Here is a 25,658-nt window from a genome sequence, read left to right as displayed (position 1 = left end):
ACTCAGGGGCCATGTCCCTCCTCCCCAGCAGCGCCTGCCAAAGTTCCACTCCAGAGAAAGTCATATACTTCCAAAACCTCAGAATCTGAGTTCCAAGAGCTGTTTGGAAAAAAAAGAACTGGGACACTCAGTACTTCTCACTCCTCAGTCAGTGGTCCAGAGAGGTTTTCCTTTTATGCTAACTCGATGCTGCACTCTCTCAACACCTCTCAATCTCCCTTTCATCTGTCCACAGAAAGGGTTCCCTCCCTTTCATGGTACTAGTGTTTATCTCTCCCCCAATTCACATCCACACTCCTCACACTTGCCAGACTGTCTCCCTCCAACTGTGGAGATCCTTCCACCACTCTGCAGATCAATTCCCTGGGTGTTCCAAGCAATCTGACCTCAATACAGCTGTGTTTGAAGGACCAGGAAATCCCAGTGTCTCCCTACTTCTCTGCCATCTTAACTTCCACCTCTCCTTCATTTTGAAGGATGTTTTGCTGGACACAGAATTCTTGGTTGATAGTCTTTTCTTTCAGTATGTTGAATATGTCATCACAGTGCATTCAGAACACCACGGTTTCTGATGATAAATTGCCTATTAATCTTATAGAGGATGCCTTGTATTTGATGATTTGCTTCTCTCTTGCTGCTTTCAAGATTCTCTTTTTGTCTTCATTTTTGGATAGTTTGATTATGATGTGTTTTGGTATGAAACATTTTATCCTTGTTGGATTTTGTTGAGCTTTGATGTGTAGATTCATATTTTCCATTACATTCAGGAAGTTTTCAGTCGTTATTTCTTTAAATATTCTACCTACACTTTTCTCTCCTCTTCTTTTGGGACTCCCATTATGTGTATGTTGGTATGTCTGATAGCATTTCACAGGTCTCCAAGGTTCTGTTCATTTGTCTTTATTCTTTTTCCTTCCTGTTCCTCAGGCTATATAATTTCAATTGATCTGTCTTCAAGTTTGTTGATTTTTCTGCCTATTCCAATCTGCTACTGAGCCTCTGTAACATATATTTCATTTCTGTTATTATACTTTTCAACTCCAGAATTTATTTCTGTTTTTTTAAGAACTTTTATGGAAACTTTCTAATAAAAAAGTTCTATTTTTAAGAAAATATTCTCTATTTGGGGAGATACCGTTTTTATAGTTCTCTTTAGTTCTTTGGATATTATTTCCTTTAGTTCTTTGAATATTCAAAGAATATTCAAATATTAAACTAGGTGTTTTAAAGTCTTTTAAACTGTCAGATAGGTCAAATTATGACAATTTTCTGAGAACTGTCAGAGGTTGGGAGCTTCAAACCCATGCCTCCCTCTGGGGGCTGATAGGCTGCTAGTTTTCACAGTGATGAGGAGTTGATGTTCAAGGCTACTGTGGAACTGAGAAGAGGATGATGGGTATATAGCAAATTAAACGGCTACAAATCTTGCTGCTTTTACCAAGATTGTGTTGTTTTTCTTGAATAAAAACTCCTCATATTGTTATAAGACTTTGGTTAATTTCTAGAGTTCTAAAAAAGTTTATTTTGGTGTGCCTGGGTGGCTCAGTTAGTTGACCATTTGAATCTTGATTTTGGCTTGGGTCATGATCCCAGGGTCATGGGATAGAGCCCTGTGTAGGGCTCCGTGCTGAGCACAGAGCCTGCTTGGGATTCTCTCTCTCTCTCTCTCTCTCTCTCTCTCTGCCCACTCGCACTCTCCCTCATTCTCTCTCTCTCTCTTTCTCTCTCTCTCAAGAAAAGTTCATTTTAACAATTTCTGTCTGTATTTTTGTTGATTTTTTGAAGGAGTGGATTTTTGGAGATCCTTTACTATGTCATTTCTGCTCATGTTCCAATTCTTTATTTTTAAGTGAAAAATATACATACATGGAAAGACTAATATTTTCTCCCCACATTCTGGTACATCACCCAGTGCACTCCATTTAGGAGGTTACCAATGTAAATAAAATCTTCAAAAACCTCAGTTGAGGTTTATAGCATATGTGAAGGCCATAACACAAGGCCTCATATAATTGTGACTTCTCCTCATGACTTTTGCAGACCTCCCTGTGGCAGCTCCATTCTCCAGGTCAGCTGGTGGAAACTCTCAGGATTATCTGATACTCCTTTCACTTTCCTACTCCCACATCCCCTCAAGTCTTCTTTCCCAGCTGTACTCATACATAACCTTTCTTTCCTTTGCCAGTGTGCCATTATCTTATGCCTGCCACCAGTCTCTCTCTAGTTTGCTTACCAACAGTAAGTCAATCTTTCCATAAAAACACCACCTTGATAGTTTCACTCCAGGAAGCAGAGGCTTCCACCAACCTTGTCTTCTTCAGGATAAAATCTAGTTCTTTTTAATGTGGCCCTCCAAGTTTTCACAATCTGTATCCCATCTGAACCGGTAGTCAGACAATTTGGGTTCTGACTCTAGCTTAACTTTTGTGGGACTTCCTGTACCTACTGTACAAGATATAGAAGACTATCGAGGACCTACTATGTGCTAAACCTAGCATCAGGACAAATAGACAAGTAAACCCACAGTTACAATATGTGGTAGGTGGGAGTTTAAAGAAGGGTCGAGTAAGAAGATATCTAGGTGCCTGGGTGACTCAGTTGGTTGAACATCAGACTCTTGATTTCAGCTCAGATCATGATCTCATGGTAGTGAGATGGAGCCCCACATCGGGTTCCACGCTGGGCATGGAACCTCCCTAAGATTCTCTCTCTCTTCCTCTCCCTCTGCCCATCCCCTGCTCGCTTTCTCTTTCTCTCACTCAAAATAAAATAAAATAAAATAAAATAAAATAAAATAAAATAAAATAAAATAATAAATTAAGATATCTGAGAAAGTGCCTTTGAAAATGTGAAGAATTGTACAAGTGAAAGGTATTACTGTGAGCTTTTTTTCTGATTTATTTGCCTCTAGTGCCATACCTTCAAAGGTTTAGTCAGTGTATGGTGGCAAAATAAAATAAATAGAATTGGTTTTCTTCCCTAAATATAAGACAGTGTTGTGACAACCTGGGGACCTCTGTATAACAAGAGGCCGCATAAATACCTGTTGACCTTGCAGCATCTGTGTCCTTAGCTTTAAAGCAGAAATGACACTTGTCCCGCTTCCTTCCCAGGATTGTGGTGAAGGATCGTAGAAGAAGATACATGAAGGGTCCTTGTGAAGTGCCTTATAAATCCCACTTATTATCAAAATAACTATTATAAAGAAATAAAAGTAAATAATGAAAATACTCTTATTTTTTCATTATCTATGCATCTGAAGTTGTGATGTCCTCATTTGAACATTGCTTTGGACAATTTAATGAGAATAAGTGATTGATCTCAGTTAAACGTTTGTGGGCTACCTCTTGTGAAGAGAGTTTCACAATGATTATGGATATGTCACCAAAGACAACTGTGGAGGAAAATAAAAGCTGTTACTTACGCTTTGCTTTTAACTGCCCAAGGATGGAATTTTCTCCTCTGCACATGGTTCTGAACACATGGAAAGGAAAGAAATAATTACAGAGGTTTCAAAGGAACCAATCCCAACCGCAGTATCTGTGAAGTATTGTCGTAACCCAAGCAAAAACAGAACGAGTACTTTTAAGAGAAGATGCTACATGGACTTTGAGGAAGCTAAAAAACCACCTGGGATATCACTTTTGTAATGGTACTGCTGGGACAGGTTGTTTTGAGGCAAGTAAATGGAAAAGTCATAAAACTGACATTAGATTTCAGAAAGAGATTCTATTTTCAAAAGATGGGCTATGAATGAACTTTCTCTCTTAGAAAATTTGGTGACAGCTCAGATAAATTTAGAATAACTCAATAGATGAGAACACTTACAGACTCACGTTACTTTCAGAGGTAAAAAGGGCAAACATTTAGCAGAATAATTTCTGAGTTAAAGAAACTATACACCTTGGCTGTCCCTGCAAAGTCGGCAAACGCCTTGAAAGTGAAAAATATAGTTGCAGATAACTGACTCCGCTAATGACTTTGTTTTTCACAACTCTGATAATAGTCAATGAATTATAAAGACTGACAAAACAAAAAATTCTATGCTCCATCTGCTTGTTCTGTAGAAGTAATTAAAAATATAGTTATCCCTGGGAAATACTGATATTCTTAAAGATGATGCCAGCAAATAGAGATGTTTTTGCATAATAAAAGGTTAGAATTTTAGCTGCTGAACAAAAGCCAAGCATGTTATTTCATTCAGCTGGTTCAAACCCAGGAAAAGTCATAGAAAATAATTACAACTGACAATATTCCAAAAATAATATTAGAATGGCAAATGAAGTGGATAAAATCCAATTAAACATTATGTCAGTGCCTTAAATACTTGAAAAGCTTTGTTTGTCATGTTATAAATCAGGTAATATTAGAAATGGGCAAATCTTCAATCAAAGTGTATATCCCAAAGCATAGTTAAAGTTCTCTCTTACTGTAACCAGGCAAAATTCCCCCAGAAGAAACAAAAAAAATCTTTACTTGAAATCCTGGTTGATAGAAATAACTCAGTAAGAAACAAGAGGATTAAAAAAATCACCACAGTGGTGACCACAATTGTGCCTAGAGGACCCTCAGATCCTGCAGGGGGTATTATGGGGGAGGGCAGCAGGAAGGCATGTAAGCCCCTACCCCTAATTTGACCAAGCTCCTGAGACCTTATCTGCTTTACACACTGGGGGTTTTGAGCCAGGCCTCATTGTCTCCTCCCTCACAATAGGGTTTGATCAGAAAGGTGGGAAATTACAGGTGGTTCTGAAAAACAAGGGATATTAAAAGAAAACATCCAGGTTCCCGTCCTTGCTTTGACTTCATACAACTGTGATGCTCAGCAGGGTTCTTTTGTATCTTAGGTCCCAGAGCTTGTAACTGGGCGCTGGGACTCATGCCCAGGCCTGTTCACTTACCTCTTCACTCCCATTCTCTTTTCCAGCTACGTGACCAAGACAGAATGTTAGGGGTGCCTTCCCATCACTTTCTACACTACCTCTCTGTCTGCTCACCAGACACACCTCTTAACCCTCTTCATATCGCTCTACTGGCCAAGTCTGAAGCTTCACGGGTCTTTTTCAAGTGAATATGGCAATTCTGCTTTTTAGAATATCGAGAATAGGATTTAATACTTTCCTTAAAAGTTTAACAAAGATGTGGTAGAGAAAATAGAATTAAAATTCCAGAAGATAGGAAAGAACCTTCATACTTCATTTTCTGTCAAAGTCTACCATTCCCAAGCTTGGTGAAAAAACTTGCTACCTAAAGAACCATAAACAAACACATGGAAATTTAATTTTTTTCTTCAAATAATATGGAAAGCTCAATAACTCTCTGGTGGCTTAAAGGTAATTTTTAAATCAATATTATACATATGCCTATACATATCTATAATACATATATATATATATATATATATATATATATATATAAAGTCTTTGTCTCCATTTATAAGATCTATGTATATGTATGTCTTGTGTATAGGCAATGAGTATAAAAGACAGCTTTATATTTTAGTTCTTTTTATATTCGCCATGTGTCCCAGGCCTGCCATTTATGATTTTAGGCTCTATTTGAATTTTATCAACTAGTAAACAGGCCAAGATTCAAAAGTAAAATAAAGTGTTCATCTGTTCAACACTCCCTGAATAGATGTGGGGAAATATTTCCATTCCTTTCACCAGCTTACACGCGTGACTGATAGAAAGCTGAAAACAGACGACTTTAGAACTTTGGCACCTGTAGTTGAAGTGCATTATTGCCTGCAGAGCATTTCCTCCACCCGTTGAAATGTCTCCTTCAAATCCTGGCAGCAGCGGTATCACAACATACACCCGGTATCTCTGGTTTTCCCTACAAAAGTCAGATGCAGAGCGATTCACCAAAAAATGATATAGGTAGGCAGTTCACATGGTTTTAGAGATTGAGCTAATGGCTTCCTACAATACATTCTATCACATTTCGGGGCTTGGAAGGTGCCATTGGATTGGAGGCCAGAAGCTGTTATCCAGGTAACAATTCATAACAACCCCAAAAAACCAGCTGAACTTGGCAGTAGAGTGGGAAGTCTACTCTTTCTACAGCATAATTTTTCCTAGGAAAAAATCCACTGAAAGCAACCCATGCGTGGACCCACGGAAGGTGGGGTGGGGCTTGCAACAAAGTTTTGAAAAAGACATCATCGTAATAATTTTATGTATGACAAGTCGTGTCATCATTGCTTAGAAACTCTGATTCAGCTCTGAAAACTGGTTCTGCTGCAAAATGGTATCCTGCGCCCTTCAAGAATCCTGAGTGACTGATGATTTTAAATCCTCTGCATATAGAACGCATCATTTCTTGGCCGACTGTTCCAACTGATTGAGGCCAGCCTTTGAAAGAATAGTCTTTGAGTAGCCTTTGCTACTCCATAATGTAACAAATAAAAGAAGGAAGTGGGGCTACTTACTTAGACTCCATTCAGAAAGTACAAAATTTGGAGAATCATGTTCAAACAGGTATCACTATTTGGAGGCAAAGCTGTTAAAGTCCTTGCCTCCATTTATGGGATACAGAGGAAGAAGTGGAAGCTGGAAATGATTGTGGTATCTGTTGTGGTCGAAAAATGTTGTCCAGAGATCTGAGACATCCATATTCACACAAAGGTGCTGCTATTTAAACTTCTCTTAATACTTAATTTCTAAGGTTCATTTTCTTCAAAACAACTACATTTTTCTTTCATGTGAGTATTACTACTACTCTTTGAGGGGTCGGATGTCATTACAATGTCTCCAAACACCAATGTATGTATCAGGGCTCGTGGAAGGTGAAGTTCAGGGCAGAAGTGATAGCCAACACAATGGAGTCTGTGGGCCCCTGAGCTTAACCGCAGCGCTGAGGACCAAGGCATCACAAGTAGGTTGTTGCAATGGCACGGATTAATCACTAGATGGCAAACATAGTTTGAGTTGGAAAAAATGAATTTTCAAGAATGTAAACTCCTCAAGCTCTCTGCCTGATAAGGGTAAGAGGCTCACAGCCTTAAATGGTAAATGAGATAGTGGGAAAGAACAGAAAACATACCTAAGCCATTTCCCCCATCACCAGCATTTAAAAGTCAAAATGAGTTAAACCAGACAGTTAAAAACTGACACTATCTGGCCTCAACTGCCTTTCCAGAATCGCCTTCCATTGGATCCTCACAGACCCATTGTCCAGTGCCAGACCACTGCCCTTTGCTCAGAGGTGCACCTCCCTACTAAGGAAGGTTGGCTCATCTGCTTTCTGAGTCAGGAATACCCTTTCGGCCCACAGACTCCCACTTCTCCCTCCAAGGCAGCTAAAAGGCACTTTCCTTGGTCAAGTCATCCTGAATCTTCCAGTCAAAGCTGGTTTGCTCCTGCCTCTGGACTCCCAAGGCACACGGCACAAATGTCTATTCAGCTTTTGTCTATTCAGCTTTTTTGCTTTACACGATAGTGACACACGGATCTGCTGCCTAGGCTATGTGATAAGCTCTTTTGAAACACAGGATGTACGTCCACATATCTTTCTATTTGGGGCAGTGCCCCACAGAGGATCCCTGCACATGTTATACACTCAGTACTCTATGCTTTGGGAGACTAGGGTCGGGTTGAAGAATGTTTGTTTCTGGGAAGCCTCGGGCACAGAAGAGATCAAGCTGCGAAACTTACAATAAGTTTCTCTTTAAATTACATGTTATGTGAATTTTTATCATGCTAAATATATATAACACATAATTAGCCATTTTAACCATTTTTAAGTATACCATACAGTGATAGTAATGAGTGTCACATGTTGTGCAACCATCACGATTCTATTTCTAAAACTTTGTCATGACTCTAAACAGAAACTGTGATTGTTAAGCAATAACTCCCACATTTTCCCTCCCTGAAAAGCCCTGATAACCTCCAATCTACTTTCTGTCTCTATGAATTTGCCATTCTAGATGTTTCCTCTAGGGGGAATCATACAATATTTGTCCTTCATGTATGAGTTATTTCACTTAGCATAAGATCCTCAAGATTGTCAGAATTTCCTTCCGTCTTGTGGCTGAATAATCTTGCATTGGATATGCAATGCACATTTTGTTTATCCAGGCATCTGTTGATGGGCACCGGGGTTGTTTCCACCTTTAGGCTATTATGAATCATGTTGCAGTGAACACAGGTATATAGATCTCAGTCCCCGTTTTCAGTTCTTCTGAAATATCCCCAGGAATGGCATTGCCTAGTCATGTGGTTATTTTATGCTTAACTTTTTGAGGAATCATCAAATAAATGATATTTCCACTGGGTAACACATGCTCATAGTACAAAATAGAAGAGGTAGAAGATTATATGATGGAAAAAAAAATTCTCTTTCTCTCCATTGTCCCCAGGTGCTGTTTCCCCTCCCTGAGGGCAACTCCTACTACTTTCCATGTTCTTTCAGAAATAGTCTATGAATTTATAAGTATGTGTATTTTTCTTCTATTCAAATGCTAGACTACTATAAACACTTTTATGAATGTTATTTTTATTTATATATCTGTACATAGAGATTTGTCCGTTTTTTAATTATAGTGATACAGTATTCCCCGTACATCTTTTCCATAATATTTAAAGCAGCTCTCTATTGGTGGGCATTTAAATTGTTTCCAATTTTTTTTATTATTTCAAAGTATCTATTTTGCTATGTCTTCTGACCCCCATAAATCATTTTTCACATTTGTGAAACATGAATATCACTTAGGAGTGGGATTGCTGGTCTTGAACATCATGGGTTTGTGACTCTGTTTGTAAACATGGTTCCCTTTTATCATTGTGTTTTATTATTTTCAGATTATTTATTATTTTGAGATGACCTCAAAATGGAGATCTCATATCATACCCATATCAATTAGAGATTTCAGTAGGATACTGAGAAATGTCCTATAAAATTCTTTATCTTCAGATAAAATATTCTTGCCAATTTAGTTTGTGAGAATCAGAAGGTTCACATTTTCTTGTTCTTAGGACTCTGTTAGCTCCCTATCTGGGTCTTTGCCTTTTTCCAATGCAGTAGTTCTTCAATTTCCTGAATGATGAAATTTTTAAACTGTGTTCAGCAAGTTAGGAGAAATGACTTAGATTTTCACTGTTGTAGAAAAACAGGGGCTCTTGAATTTCAAACCATAAAATCGTGGCTAAGTTTAAGCCAATGAAGAGAAAATTCTACTCGGTATTATGTCCACTCTCCTTCCTGGATCCAATCCCCAGAAGACAATAGTTCTCAGCTGCCAGGGAAACACTGCATCCTCATAAAGTTGGGGTGGTGCAAAGGATAGGCATCAGGTTAGGGCAAGAACCTGAGCCCCTAATGGGCAGAATTACTTATGATCTTAAAAACAAGGTAAGAGCTAATGGGCTCCAAGCCATCATGTATGAAGCAATCATTTCATCCACTGCAGTTCAGAACAATTTTATAAAATTGTATTCTTGGGCTTTTGGTTAAAATAAGTTTTCTTTCAAAACTCACAAATTCTTATAGCAGTGCTATGTATATCTGAAAATTGGAAATCAATGTCCAATAATGGGGGGTGGTTAACTAAATTATGTTATAGCCACTCAAAGAGTGAACATTTTGCAACCACTAAAAATGACCACCATCGTGACTTAATAGCAAAATACTTCCAGTACTGTGTTAAAATGGCCCGAATGCAAAGTTACAATTACAAGACAATTACAGATGTGCAGGCTGATACCATGAAATAGGAAATAACTTGTCCCTTAAATGAATTACCTTTCCCCCACCCTGTGACTACAGATATGAAGCAGGTACTGCCCCCAGGATGGCACTCTCACAAAGGAAACAGGACACAAGATACCGACTTCTATTGACCAGGTAGAGATCCTTTGAGCTCAGCCAAGAGTATACAGAAATAAGAGTGATGGTATCCTACCCTTCACCCTTAAGCAGAATTCCAGGGAGAACAGGATAGACCTCATCACCTGTCAGCAGGATAGGGGAGCCATGAGGATCTGAGTGTGAAATGTAATTTTGCTTCTCAGAGAACCCCAGAGAAAGGTCCACCAGCCCACATGATGTGGCAGCAACAGAGGAGCAGAGGAAAGGCAGATCTGAAAGGAGAAGGTGGAGGCCCCTATGTCACAGTCAGCAGGCTCCAGAATGGGCCCAAGGCACATCAACACTGAGGGCTGGAAGCCTCTTCCCAAAGATCTAGGACCCCTTACCATCCATACCAAGGGTGGGGTGTGTCGGGGCAGAGAGGGGGGGAGGAGAGGCCAGGTAACACCTGACTGAGGGTGTATGGAGCAGAAATAGCAAGGAATCACTGAATTTGTCCACATTTATCAGGATGTGACTAAACTAAATTTAGTTCTATCGTGCGGAAATGGGATTTGAAACCAAAATCCAGGTGAGCTACAGAAAAAGGAAATAAATCACAACTCAACAGAAAATATACGTATATTAATATGGACAAAAAGGAAATAGGTAAAAAGTGAATTTTTAGGGTGGTGAGAGTGTGAGAGCTTTAATATTTTCCATTTTCCTGATTGCTGTAATGTTGCCTGCACCTTTAAAATCAGAGTGCTAATTCACCATGTGTATGGTCATGGCGCTCCTCTACATTTCCCTCCTTGTTCTTCTCAGGAAAAACCCCCTCCCTCCTTCATCCCCACTTCCCTCCTCACCACAGAGAGCCATCGGCAGAAGTGGGGTTGCCTGGAGCGGGGTATCAGGATCTGTAAGAAGGCCCCTAAGGAGCTCGTCATGCTTCTCCAGTGATGAGATGCTTTGCTTTTTGAGAATTTGGAATTTATAGATCATATTTCATTGCTATAAGCTTCGACAGCTGGTATAAATCCTATCACTGTAGATTTTGCAGCAGTGAATGCTGCCAGAACTAAGGACTGTGCTCGGGGCGTAGTATTTTTGTGGAGAGAACATTATACCGTAGTGGCATTGGTTATGTGACAACTGGATCCGCAGCCTTCTCTGTGGTTTGGGACATAAACCATTTTATTGTGTGTTTGGCAAATCTTATAAAGCGCAGTAGCCCTTTCCAGGCTTTAGTTTTCTTATCTGTAAATGAGGGAGTTGGCTAAAATCGCTGCTGGTCCACTAGAAATGCTGGCCCTATTTAGCAGTGACTTTGCATATTACGTGTTCAACTTTATAGATTATGGCATAATACATATTGTGCACACACACACATATAATTATTTTCATTGCTTATCTTTTGGAAACAAAAGCTTTTAAATGTAAGGACGTTGAAGGTTAGCCCAGCACGTCTGACTAAGACTTCACTCTCAACTTGATAAGCTTTGTCAGGCAGGTCCTTCAGTTGCCCCCAAATAAGATCCTACAAAATGATTGCTGGCCTCTGCCCTGTGCTAATCTTTACATCTCTCTATCTTCTGAGATTGCCATTTATACAATTCTTGGAATCAAATAAAAGCAGTTAAATAATCTAAATCAAATGTTCTCCTGCCATGATTGACTGTCATCTCTGCCCCAGTGTAACCTCTCGTCCAGGTATTTTACAAAGCTTGGAGGTTAGCCTACAAGAAAAAAAAAAAGTGAAACCAGCCATCAGCATACTTATTCTACATGGTTTGTGTTCTTTTTATTAGAACCACAGTTTAAATTTCTTTAAGACAGTGCTTCTGAAACATACCCAGCATGGTACACAAATTATAGGACGTGGTAATTGTAGGAGGCAGACTTTTCTTTAAGCCAAATAACTTTTCATCTATCATGCAATTACTTAAAAAAAAAATTCAACGTTCATCTGATTTCTTTATTTTTAAAATAAAGTTTCTCTCATAGATTTCTGGGAGGCTTAGCACTCGAACATTTCTACTCCCTTGAAATGAGGGAAGCTTTGTAGCTGAGTGGTGGAGAGTACAAGGTAAAGTTCCTAGAGACACGGTCTCAGTCTCTGTTCCCCTCATCGACAGCTGTGTGACGGATTCACGCGGGTTACCTCACTTCACTGGGCTCCACTGCCTCATCTGTAGAATGGGAAAGCTTACGCATTCACTTCATAAGGTAGGTGTGTGAATTAAATGAAGCAATGCATGTAAAGTACCTCTGATGTAGAGAGACTCAAGAATTACCGGGCAACATCGTTAATTCAATCTACAACCACCGATTTCAATGAGAAAGCCTGCACGCCTTCAAAGAGTAACAAAGAAATAGTACCTAAAATTAAAACAAAGCAGAACTGAATTCATGTTATGCTACTGAGTGCCTTATTTTATATCTGGGGGAGGAAGTTTATTGCATCAATAATGAAGCACCAGAGGTAGAAAACCAAAGTAAAGCTTACCTGTCCAGCAGTTGCTATCTAACAATTTAAAATAAGTCACTTTAAACATCTCTTTAATTAAAACATTTCTGTTTCTACCATAAATAGTATTTCTGAAACAGCTGATTTGAATACAGTGCTTCTAGATCCTTGTTCAACTGTACGGTGAGCTAGCATATTTCCAGAAGATGAATTTCCTGGAAATAATGTAAGAGTTTCTTGCACAAATTGATGTGCTATGGTTTTCAAAGCTGGGCAGAACAGGTATTGTTTTCTTTGTTAGTGAAAAGAACAGAGCGTCCGAAAGGTAAACGGACACGCTCAAAAGGTCACATACCTGGAGACAACAGAGTTGAAAAGAAGCCAAGTCCCAAGACACCCGGTCCCCAAATAATTTCAGATTCCCCAGAGGAACATTTTCCATACCACTCACTCGTGGGCAAACTGCAAGCACTATCTGGCACTACTCTACAGTTAGAGGAAGCATGAAGAATTTGAACAGTTTTCAAAATTGGGTATTTTTCAACGTAGTGTAAGATTGTATCTCTCACTGCAGTTTAATATGAAAATGCTGAGGCGTTAAATCCATTGCCTGTCTTCACTGTATGTATCAACTCTGTTGATAACAGTGCAAAATGCACTCCCTCGCTTCCTGTTTGTCAAGGCAGCAGGATTATGCATGTCAAGTTTCCGTAAGCAAAACTCTTTCATCCTCAGGAACAATTCATTCAGGGCACGTAAAATTTCTACCTGGATCAGTCAGTTCCAGCTCTTTCTCTTGGCTTCTTCAAATATGGCATAAACCCGTTGACTTTAGACAACGGATAATGATTTCTTCTCCCTGACCTCCGGTCAGATTTGAGTTGTTAAAGACGGGCTTCCAGCGGGTTGGGAGCCAAGACAGTTTTACTAATTAGAGCAGACCTTTTGATTTCTGCAGAGATTCCCATAGCTACTCTCAGTTCACCATGGAATGAGCAATGTTCTGAGGCTCTAGGTCATGGATCAGAGCGTGAAAGCTTTGCAAAAACCTATTTCTGCAAAGAATTATGGCTGTTGAGAAGGAACCAGGAGGAAGTGAGGAAAGCAGAGAACTCACAACAGGGAATTGGTGTTCCCTGGAGTCCAGCACTGGCAGAAAAATAAAGTCTCAGCTCAGTTGAGGGAGTTGGCAATTCAAAGACTCTGATCTTTCCAGGGTGGGAGGGACCTGGAAGAGAGCCTGTGTTCCTTGGTCAGGCCTGGCTGAATGCTGACTGTCATTTCCCTCCATCTGCTTTGTGCTTTATTCTATTCTTTTTCCAACAGCCAAAATTATACTTGTTGCTAGGCATGTGACCTTGGCAGGGAAGTTCGGAGTCTCAGAAGAGTGGAGCACAGAGAAGTCAATGAAGGAAGAAAGGGGGTGAACTTGGGCATGGTACACCACGGCCCTCAGTGAAAGCAGGGAGCCCCGTTGCAGGCAGGCTGCAAGATGAGCCTTTTAATCCCACCCCTCCCTTTCCTAAGAAGACAAGGTCACAGACTTGGAATTATTAAAACATATTCTATAGCTACAATGAACGCAGGAGATGAACAATAATGTGGAGATGCAGAGAAGGGGGGAAACGTAAAATATATTTCCAGGATACATATGGATAGCCACAAAAAATTTTATGTGCAACATCCATGCCCTTTAAAATGTGACTGTCAAAGAAAGGGAGACCACGGAGACATCAGAGCTAAATAACACACAGTTAATATGCAATTCAATGGACTCGCTTCTCGTTTTCTACAGAGTAGGCTTGAAATTGCATCTTTAACGTGCTCTGTGAACTTCCAAGTGTGAGATACAATCTGCAGCAGATGCTACCCTACAATGCTCTCTCACTACAGATCCCCATTCCTTTCAGAAGCAGCTCATAGGATCACTGGGAAATAGTCAATCAGAAAATAACTGCAAGTTCTTTACAGTCCTGAAATACTGTGATTTTAGAAGAAGTCCAGATTTTTAAAGACAAATTAATATGATAAAGAAAAATGTTCTTTCAGGCTCCCAAAGCCTTTGAAAACAAATCTTGCAGGTACTTATTAACACATGTACTGTAGGGAACTAATAACTCAGATGAGTGAAGCTGAGATTCAGCCCAGTCTCCTTATTAACTGATCACCGTTACAATATTCACCACTCACTGCTCGGCCCAGTGAGCTCATTTGTCAACTTAATGGATTTCTGCGACTTATATCAATTTCATGAAAAAAAAAATATTTTTCTCTTTTGTCAAATGTGCTTTATAGATAAAGCGGATACCCCTGCATCAATGAAATGCAAGAGTTAACAGAATAATTTAATTTTGTAAATTAGACATAAATTGACCCACAGAATTGAGAGACTGGCATGATGCGAGAAATCTTGGTGTATGCGGTTACGTTTAACTGTAAACAAGCCGATTTTAAGTTATCTCAGAAACAGATGCCATGGTAACTGTCTTAAAAAAAAAAAAGTATATGAGAAGGCAAAAGATAGAAGTCACCTGTAAAAGCACAGATCATCATCAATGTTTATGGCCATACGTGCTGTTCTAGGTGAGTACTGAGCCGTCTTGACTTTGCCCTGGAGTTACCTGTGGACCATTATGAAATACAAGTGCCTGGGCCCCACTCCAGGAAATTCTGACCCAGCAAGTCTGGATGGAGTCCAGCTCCCTGGATTTTTGTAAAAGTCAAATGGTGATTTTGACGTGTAGTAAATGGCGAGATCTATGGTATACCTTGCAGGATGTGGTGGGTACTGTGGTGTGCTGCCTAAATGCCCTCACCATGGGCTCAAGACAGCACTCCCTTATCATGGAGAGTGCTGGCTGCTGGCTACTCACTCACAGTGAAGTCCTTCTCCCGGATTTGCACTCCTTGGTCAAAGCGACCTGCCTCACCCAAGGTCATGTTCCTCGAGTGGGCCTGTACCTGATGACTGGTTCAATGGGAAGGGGGAACATAAAGGCCCAACCCACTTAGGTGGCAACCCTGAAGGGGTCTCAAATCTATCTGGCAATGAACTGAAGTTACGTGGTATGGGAGAAGGCACTGGCTTGGCAGTCCAAAGACTTGAGCTTAAAGCCATGTTTGCCTATTGTTGTTAGTGGCTTAGTCCAGCCACATCACTTCTTGAATCTTAGTTTTTAACTCTACATATGGGGACGGCAACAACAATAACGACAACAAGACTATATGATCTACTTTGAAGAGTATTTGTGAAGATTCAGTAACAGTATAAATATAAACCATAAATCACATAAAACACTGGTAGTTACTGTTATAAAATGTTCTTAGATCTAAAAACCCCCACATACTATGTTTAAAAAGAGGATATTAAAGTACCATGTTATGCTCAAAGTACAAAAATGTTTGAATTCCCAAATGGGTATGTACTTACCATTCTCTACTGCCTGTGTTTAATGAGTTGAAATAATAAAATGTAATGGTATTGTTTGTCTGTGTATTTTGCTGCTTCTACACAGAATTAAAATCAGCCGTAAAAAGAAGTAGCCTGGGAGCCAAGACAATTCAGTGGGGAAAGAACAGTCTTTTCAACAAACGGCCCTGGAACAAGTGAATATTCCTGTGCAAAAGAATGAAGTTGGACTCCTGCCTCACATCATGTATGAAAAGTAACTCAAAATGAATCAAAGACCTAAGTGTAAGGGCTAAAATTACAAAATTCTCAGAAGAAAAGGGGTGTTAAGTCTTCATGGTCTTGGATTAGGCGGTGAGTTTGCAGCCCTGGCACCAAAGCAGAAGTGACAAAAGAAAAAACAGATCAACTAGACTTTATCAAAATGAAAAACTTGTGTTTCAAAAGGTAGTATGAAAAAAAAAAAAAAAGGTACTATGAAGAAAGTAGAAAAGAAAACAGCCTGAATAGGAGAAAATACTTGCAAATCATAAATCTGATAGGACACTTGTATCTAGAATACATAAGAGAACTCTCACAACTCAACAATAAAAAGACAACCTAATTAAAAAATGGCCAAGAAATCTGAATATCTATTTATCCAGAGATAATACACGGAATGGCCAACAAACAAACAAAAATACTCAACATCATTCATTAGTCATTAGGTAAATTCAAACCAAACACACAGTGAGATATCAGTTCACACCTATTAAGATGGTTATAATAAAAAACAGAGAGGATAGTAATTACTGGCAGTGATACAGAAATTGGAGCCCTCATACACTATGGAAATATAAAATGGTGTAGCTGTTTTTGAAAATATCCTGGCGGTTTCTCAAAATGTTCAGCATAGAATTTCCATATAACCCTGCAATTCTACCCCTAGAATAATAAAGATATATCTGCATAAAAACTAATACACGATGTTTACAGCGGCATTAATCACAATTGCCAAACAGTGGAAACATCCCAAATGGATAAATAGAATGTGGTATATCCAGAAAATGGAATATTACCTGGCAATAAATATAAATGAAATACTGGTAACATTCTATAACATAGATGAGTCTTGGAAACATTAAATTAAGTGAAAGAAGTCAGTCACAAAGACCATATACTGTATGATTCCATTTAATTTGAAATGCCCAGACCAGGCAAATCTATGGGGAAAGAAAATAGTTTAGTGGTTGCAAGAGGATAAGATAAGGGGAATTAGGTAGTGACTGCTAATAAATAAAGGGTTTCCTTCTGGGGTGATGAAATGTTCTAAAACTAAGTATACTAAAAGTATACTAAAAATCACTGAATTGTACACTTTAAGTGGGTGGATTGTGTGGTCATACCTTAAAAACACTGTTATTTTAAAAATAATCCCATGAGCTGAAGAAATAGGACAGAGGGTAGCCAGAATTTAAATATAACTCATGGAAAAATATGATGACTATTTTGCTTTGATTTTTAAGTGAACACAGTAACTGTGTGCCATTAAATAAATCAAATCACAAGTCTAACGGCGTGGGAAAGAGACTGGCCAGGAAAAAATGACTGTGCCCTGGAAGAATTCAGATTCCTTCAAAAATGGACTCAAAATTCTCAGCCACTGAAATCAGACTGAAGGAACCAATAACCTACTGCTAGCTGACCCCAATTTATGCCTGCTAGGAAAAGACAGTATTTTAAAATGGGCTTTCAAAAGTCATTTTAGTAGTAAATGCAAGAATCATTTGCAGTAACCACTTTTACCAAAATGCCAAAATGTTACCTGTGAGCTTTCAGGATCCTCTGAGCAATGGCATCACCTATCTTGTTGAACACAACTTTGTCATCAGCACAACTTATGAAAAACTGGTTCTACGAGAAATAGAGTGATCCTATAAGTCTTTCTTATCTTAGTAAATATATATATATATATATGGACAGTGTGCTATATTATGAACACTACATTGATATTACAAAAAATTTTTTCACATAGCAGACATGTTCTTATTACTAAAATCATTTAGAAAACTAAATGACGCCGAGAATAAGAGAAGCCTCTTCTCAACTCTGGGTCTCATGCACGTCTATGTAACACCACATCTAATACCTTAGTCAAATGGGAGGCTGCACTAGTATTTCATCATGTGAATTCTTTGTCACTTACATTTTGAGAAAGGGAGGAACATTCCAAATTTAATCAATAGGGATATTAGGTTTACAGATACATGTATTGTGCAAATGCTCACGATTTAAAATCCTATATTGGTAAGCATTCTGTTTCGTGCTAAGTTTACCTTTCTAGCAGGGTAGACGGCAGAATCCTGGTCTAATTTTCTCCGTCCATCCTCTATTATCCCCTAGTATCTTCTCTTGCCTTGTCTCATTTGTTTGGCTCTCTTATTATTTCCGAACATCTATTTTAAGTAGCTTCAAATCTCTTTCACAAGTACGTTTCATATATATAAATAAACCAATAAAACGGAAAAAGAAATATTTTTCCTTTTTGCTTAAGTAATCTGTACTATTCAGTTACCTATAAAATATTCTTTAAAACTTTTACCAAAAAACTAGGGCAAGACATTATCATCATATTGGTATAAAAGATTTAGTTGCTGCATAAAGGGGATGTTAGTAATTAGGTACAAATATTATCACTACTACATATTTATATACACTGTTGTAATATATTTGTGATTTATAAGTCTCATCATCACAAAGTAATCTTTGCTAATCATCTTAAAGAGACATATAAGCAATGACTCAAACTATGGTTATCATCCCTTTGCAACATCATCACTTTTACTAGTTTACGTGTTTTTATACTTAAGTACAGAAGTCTGTAAACTGCCTCCATAAGACAAACTTACCAGAAGACATTGTGCGGGAATTCATTTGAGAATCCGTTTCCCCTTAAGGCATCAAATAAAAATTTCAGCGGCAACCAAACCATGTTTGTTTTTCTGAATTCATATTACAGAGAGGCTCAGCATTCCTCAGCTGTAAACATGGCCACATGCCATGGCCTGTTCTTCCTTTTTGGGGAGAGCAGGGTAAATGCCAACCACTTACCTCTGCTAGAGGTGTTAACCACAAGGTTTGTGTCCACAGCCATGTGTATCCACATGGCATTACTGACCTCATTTAAGACTGTGGTAGCATTAATAAGAAAGGCTGACTTAATGCTACTAAAAAGAGATAAAACAAAAGGATTCTGGGTAATGGATGAGGCAGCCATTAATATCTTATATTGTTATGGTATAATTGTTGAAATTAATAATACTAATTGTATTAGTATTAATACAAAGCTCCAGACTTTGATATTCAGAGTCCTTTTTTTGTTGCATAGTCCCATCCAGAATACTGTATTGCATTTGGCCTGCTAATATTTGTAATCAACTTCTCTTTCTCCAGGACTATGAAATAGAGGTCTAATTCTCTCCTACTCACCCTTAGTGAGTAGTCACTGCATGGAAGGCAGAGGCCCAGACTCAATGGGAAGAAATATAGGGTTAGGATGATTTTCTCCAGGAAACTCATCTCCCTCCACGTATTACAAAAGAAAAAAAAAGTTCAACGGGAAAGACAAGACTAAAATAAAGACAAAAGATGTGCTCTGACTTACTTTTACATTATCGTGACTTTTTTTTTTCAGGATTTTCTACATGCTCTAAGCTAGCTTTATATCTACTTTGAAGTTGAGTTAAGGTTCCCAATCTAAACCCAGTGTCTCTAGATTTTCTCCTATTCTCTGAACACAAACTCTGGCATCTGACAAAAGTTTTAAATGGTTCATAGAGGATTGAAGAAAATGGTACATGCCTTCAATATTCTCACATCTTCCTTTTCTATGTTCCTTTCCTTATATTCTCCCTATTCCAATATCGCCAAACCAGAGGCATCCAGTGGTCTCTATTTTTGCAAATTACCCTTGTATGTGCTCTCCTGAAGCAGCACACGCCTTACACTTGGACCCTCCAACTCAAGACAAGTAAAAAATGTACTCATCCATGTTATGGTATTTCTGGCTAATAATATCATAGTGAGTTGATACATTTTAATAACAAGAACTTGGGGGACTCCTATTAGAGTCCTGAGTTAATGAAAACACAAAGTGAGTGTCAGGTATGCCGGGGAGGTAAAAATTCAGGTTACCTGAATTCATATCTCAACATAGGCTGATTAATGTAGCAGATCCTGAGTTTGGGGACCCTGCAGTGTCTGTGAGCTATTTATGGGAAGGCAGGTTGTCCTACTAGTTTACATGAGCAGGACTTACCTCTATGTAGATATAGTGCTTGCTGTTCTCTATCACATGGATATAAGCAGTATGGATGGACTCTTCATGGTACTTTATACCAGCCGACCAATCAGCAGCAGAGCGGAGCAACTGTAAGGCAGCAATCAGAAATGAGTAAACAATTGAGATGACACCAGATGTGTTAATACAATGAAATCAATCCTTTTTCTTCTACACAACCGAATGATTGTGTGTGAGTGGCGTGGGTGTCATGTGTGGGCCAAGTAGAGTAGATGGGTGGGAAACTGGTCCTTGGACATAATCCATAAGGAAGGAGCCCAGCTAGAAATCAAATCCTGAAAATATCCTCCTCCACCCAGAATTATTTTGTCAACACTGCAAACCACAAAGTGTGGTTTCTACCAAGAGTCTTTCAAAAGTAGCTCTTTTGGGGGCTATGAGTAGGGTGACCATTGGTATTCTTTTTCCATGATGGTTCCACAATTACTATTTATTAATAGTACCACCGTTACTCTCCAAAGTGTCCTGGTTTGAGTCATGTGATATAGTCACCCTAGCTCTGACGTGATAATGTGCTGATTCCTTTTTCCCCAAATAGTGCTCAGATTAATACCTTTTAAAATGCCAATAGATTCATTTAGATATATAATCTTGACTGCGGCTTTAATCGGCTGTCTGATTCTTGGTGTGCTTCTTCACTGTTCATCTTTCTCAGTCCTACTGCCTCCCTCTATTCAGACACTCACTTGCTCCTACCTGGATTACATCAAGAGCTTCCAGCTCAGGTGCCTGAGTATGTGTTAAGTACGCTGATACCTAGTGGGATCAGCTAGTTCAAAGCTTAGCCCAACCACTTTGTAGCTTTGATCCTGGTCAAGTTTCTCAACCTCCTGGTGCCTCATATTTCTGTTTTATTAAGTTGAATATCTATTTTATAGGGTTGTGGAGAGGATGAAATGAATCTCTGAGAAGTGTGCAGGAGGCCTGTTACCTAGTATGTGGTATTGCTATTATTAATTAGAACGTTAGAGGATGCATTTGAGCTCTGGCAGATCATGTCAGAGACGCTGGACAGTACACTGGGGCTGTGCACAGGAGGGTGGTCTGGAGGACATGCAAACCTGCAGCACTAAGAACCACTGTTGGTCACTTTTCCAGCATTCTAACTATGACTTCAGTACAATGTTAGGCATACAGTAGGTGCTCAATAAATATTATGTTAAGCATACAGTAGGTGCTCAGTAAATAGATACTTATTACTACTTCCTTGAGCAGTAGCATGACATTGCAGAAGAATCACTATTTGCTCCTCCTGATTTGAAATGAATATTGAAACTGTCTCTCATGAGGTCAACTGAAATTGAAAATAAAAGAATGGCTCCACATTATTAGGAATGTATAAAGCAATCTAGTACATAATTGGTTTTATGTCTGTTATATATAAAAGTTGGTAAAATTCTTGATCTAATCAATAGCTTTAAAAATTGCCTCTATAACACTAATTAAATTCAAACTAGTACTTACTAACATCATCGATTATGTTATCCTCAAAATGTTATTCCTTTATTTACTATGAGGTATTTATTACAAAATAGTTTTCCTCGAAACATTTACTTAATTTTATCAGATGAATATGTACAGTTGGAAAATTTAATTGTGAACAGCAATAGGCAAATATCTCAAAAGAAAACTCATAATGGGGACACCTGGGTGGCTCAGTCGGTGAAGCGTCCCACTCTTGATTTCAGCTCAGGTCATGATCTCATGGTTTGTGAGTTCAAGCCCTGCAAAGGCTCTGCACTGACAGTGGAACCTGCTTGGAATTCTCTCTCTCTCTCTGCCTGTCTCTCTGCCCCTGCCCACTTGCTTTCTCTCTTTCTCTCTTAAAAAAAAAAAAAAAAACTCCTAAGGAAAATTTAAATAAATATGATCCACACGGGGAAAATACCTTGATTCATAATCTCTAAGGAACTGCATTATTGTCCATCAGTAGAAATAACACAGTGTTGAACAAATGGAAGTTTCCATTGTTAGTCCACTCAAATTTATGTTGAATCTTATTGCTAAGGGCATAGCCCTGAAAATGCAGGCCACCTTGACAAGATTCTTACACTACACATAATGATTTGATTCTATATGACTCTGGGAACAATGTATGAAATTGCAGAGTATACTGGACAGATAGGAAATCTGGAGATCTGTGTTACACCTCTGCCCTTACTAGCTCTTTCCCCTTGAACAAGTCATTTTAATATCAGGGAGACTCGGTTTCCTCCACTGTACAACTGAGATATGAGATCCCTCTCTCTCTCTCTCTCTCTCTCTCTCTCTCTCTCTCTCTCTCTCTCTCCCCCTCCCTTCCTCCCACCCCCACGCCCCACAGCTACTGGGTAAAAAAATAAATGTCATAACAAACACAAAAAGAAGTAGGTATGTGGCACATAGTATTTATTTGATGTATGGGATTTCTACCTCTAAAAACTTCCAGGCAAAATTTATATACCATCCTTGGTGGTAACTTCTCAGTCTTCCCCTCAAATCCTGAAACCTTATACTTTTCTTTCCTTTCTCACTCTCAAAATGTGCCCCGATTCAAAGATTTAACAAACCATTAACATAAGATATAAATTGGGAGTGCCAAATAGGGTTCAAGTCTAATTAAAGTGGCTTCCTGGACAATTATGCCGAAAAGAGTCTCCCTTGGAACCAGAGACACTGGGGAGGGAAGCTAAGGTTGATGGCCAATGGCTGCCATGAAGGCAATGCATGCAGGTCATGTATTTACCATCTTTCCTGTGAAAGTAATGGTAAATGTTTCCGTTCATGGAAGCCTTTAAATGTTTAAAATAAACATATTTGTTTTTTGTAATGTTCATTTCTTTTTGAGAGGGGGTGCCAAGAGAGGAAGGGGGACAGAGGATCCAAGGCAGGTCCACACTGACAGCAGAAAGCCCGACGCGGGGCTCGAACTCACAAATTATGAGATCATGACCTGAGCCAAAGTTCGATGCTCAACCGACTGAGCCACCCAGGCGCCCCGAAAATAAGTATGTTTGTAAGCCAAAAGAAGAACGTGAAGGACAGCATAAGCAAGGTGGAGGGGAGCCCCCTAATGCCTATTAAACCTCAGCATGTGGAGGCTGCCCCCCTATACAGGGGGGTTCCGCATTACCAATTCGATTGTCGGAGTCCAGACCTGCATTGTTTTCTCACCCTGAAAACTCATCTAACTTTAACAAGTCATCATTTTGTATTAAACTTGAACATATCTTTCAAGTGATACAAAGAAAAAATAACTTGGGATTACTATTCACTTACTATTATCCTAATTAGTTAAAATCTATCACCACAAAAATACTAAAAACACAGATTTCCCTTTGGTCCTGCCTCTACCCCTGAACCAGGGACCCTGAGGTGATCTACAAATCAGCTTGACCGCTTGAAACGCTTGATGGTCTAGAAAGCTTATAAAGAGCCACATAGGTCAAACACATTGTGACTGACCAATTTTTTAAATTTAAGATTTACTCTTTTTAAATTTAAGATTTACTCTCCCCTTTTTCTTCACTGATCTGACCAACTTGGCCTGCATTTTTGTTTTAAACCAATGTAACGGAGACAAGCCTCAAACCCTTGCTCACACATGCAGAAATGGGCTTCATCTTACTCCCCACCCCAAGTATACACTGAGAATCAAATCTAACCCTCACTTTTGAAACCTCAAGTTTGAATACACAATTTTAAAGTATATAAAAAGAGCATATTTCTAATTTTATGTTTTAGCCTCAAAACCGTAACTAGACCCAGTTATTTTCCATTGTACCATGTCCTATTTTTTTTAGCTTTAAAGATAGCCTTCTCGGGGCGCCTGGGTGGCGCAGTCAGTTAAGCGTCCGACTTCAGCCAGGTCACGATCTCGCGGTCCGTGAGTTCGAGCCCCGCGTCAGGCTCTGGGCTGATGGCTCAGAGCCTGGAGCCTGCTTCCGATTCTGTGTCTCCCTCTCTCTCTGCCCCTCCCCCGTTCATGCTCTGTCTCTCTCTGTCCCAAAAATAAATAAAAGTTGAAAAAAAAAAAAAAGATAGCCTTCTCAGGTGAAATAGGTGAAGGGGATTAAGAGGTCAAACTTCTAATTATAAAATAAATAAGTCACATATGGTCAATGATACTGTAATAATGTTGTTCAGCGATACATGGTGACCATAGCTATCACGGTGAGTACTGAGTAATGTACAGAATGGTGGAATCACTTTGTAAAGACAGACAAACAGACAGACAGACAGATAACCTTCTCTTTATCCACAAGCCCTGATCCCCTTATATACAGTGGGCCTAAGCTGAATATACAGAAGTCTCTTCTTGAAGGAAAACTTTCAAAACTTCCTTAGTATTTGTCCCAAGTTGCTTTTCTCTTACTATTATGCTTTGCTTCCCTATAAATTCAGCACATATCTTAATTTCTTTTTATTTCCCTAAACTCCCAAGTCAATCATGGACCAGAGACTGCTAGGACCAGAGCACTTTTCATATGTCTCTCAAGCAGAGGTCACTGGTGGCCTGGGCCAGGAGACCAGGGAGGCACTCAGACTGTTGGCCCTCACTCTGCCAGTCCATACTGAGGGCACAGCAGGCCAGGAGCACCAAGAAATAGGAATTAGTTCAAGAATCACCTTTCGGGATGAGCACTGGGTGTTGTATGGAAACCAATTTGACAATAAATTTCATATATAAGATAAAAAAAAAAAAAAAGAATTTGCCTCATACTATCAGGCTCTTCCTTCCGGTATTGAAGGAGATAATCCTCAAAAAGCTCAATGCAGTGCTGGACAGGGAGTAAACATTCCCCTCTCACGGGGCTTCTCCAGCCAAGTAGCAAGTACAGAAATGCTACTGCATGAAGACCCAGTCCATAAATGGAAAACAGCTTCCATGTTAGGAAACTGCCTTAGAAGTAAGTTAAGTGGCTTTCTTTTTATCCTCACCTACCTACTTTATTTTTTCACAATACAAAACATCTTGTGGTCCTTTGAAATCTACATTGATTCCTACATTGACAGCCTTTGGAGAGTCATTTGGCCATTCTCCCCAAGTGCAGAAACACATTTTTCCAGTAATATAATTTGGATGTCATTCACACTTGCCTGTTTAGTTTCTTTTCTGTTTAATGTATTTTTTAACAGACAAAGAGATCAAAGACCTAACTGCAGTGGAATTATTTCCCTCAATTTGGCAGGACTTCCCAACAATGACTGTCTAAGGGATAGCTTTTCTGCACGAAGCTGCCCAATTTAATAAAAAAAGATTGTTCCCTATATTGATTCCATATTGATGCCAATTTGGCATCAGGCTTTTTCTTTTACCTTAATAGACATGTCGAATGTCTTCTGTCTAGGTCATTTACCTGAAGTGGCAGTGATAGCATTCAGGAATCTAGTTTGTTCTTTTTAGGGGGAAAACAAGTTCTTTTATACTGTCTATGCATAAGCAGTTTCAGAGCTGTCTTTCCTCCAATTCTCTGCCCCATGCCTTTGTCCTGCTTTGTCTTCTCTCAATGTTCTTGGCAGGCTTCTGAGAATGCCCAGCTCTGAGGGGAAACACCCAAGATTATTCTAAAAGTGATGGTGGAAGTTGCTGAAGTCAGCATGAATTCTTTTCTTCCTTCCCTTCCCTCCCCTCGCCTCCCCTCGCCTCCCCTCGCCTCTCCTTCCTT

The 25,658-nt window shown here is 39.2% G+C and overlaps 1 protein-coding gene across 8 annotated transcripts in view; it reads right to left on the bottom strand.

Moving 5' to 3' along the window:
- PLD1 (phospholipase D1) overlaps window positions 1-25,658 on the bottom strand; it is a 209,934-nt gene that overhangs the window by 37,549 nt on the left and 146,727 nt on the right. For all 8 annotated transcript variants that reach the window (XM_023260401.2, XM_019840111.3, XM_045037268.1 and 5 more), the window contains 4 exons: window positions 19,969-20,079; window positions 17,476-17,564; window positions 5,725-5,838; window positions 3,425-3,474 (listed from right to left, as the gene is read on the bottom strand). In XM_023260401.2, coding sequence (XP_023116169.2) covers window positions 3,425-3,474; window positions 5,725-5,838; window positions 17,476-17,564; window positions 19,969-20,079 — 364 coding nt within the window. The remainder of the gene's footprint in view (window positions 1-3,424; window positions 3,475-5,724; window positions 5,839-17,475; window positions 17,565-19,968; window positions 20,080-25,658) is intronic.

This window comes from Felis catus, chromosome C2, assembly GCF_018350175.1.
Source record: "Felis catus isolate Fca126 chromosome C2, F.catus_Fca126_mat1.0, whole genome shotgun sequence".
In the NCBI taxonomy this organism is placed as follows: domain Eukaryota; kingdom Metazoa; phylum Chordata; class Mammalia; order Carnivora; family Felidae; genus Felis; species Felis catus.
This window is presented reverse-complemented; position numbering and strand designations above follow the sequence as displayed.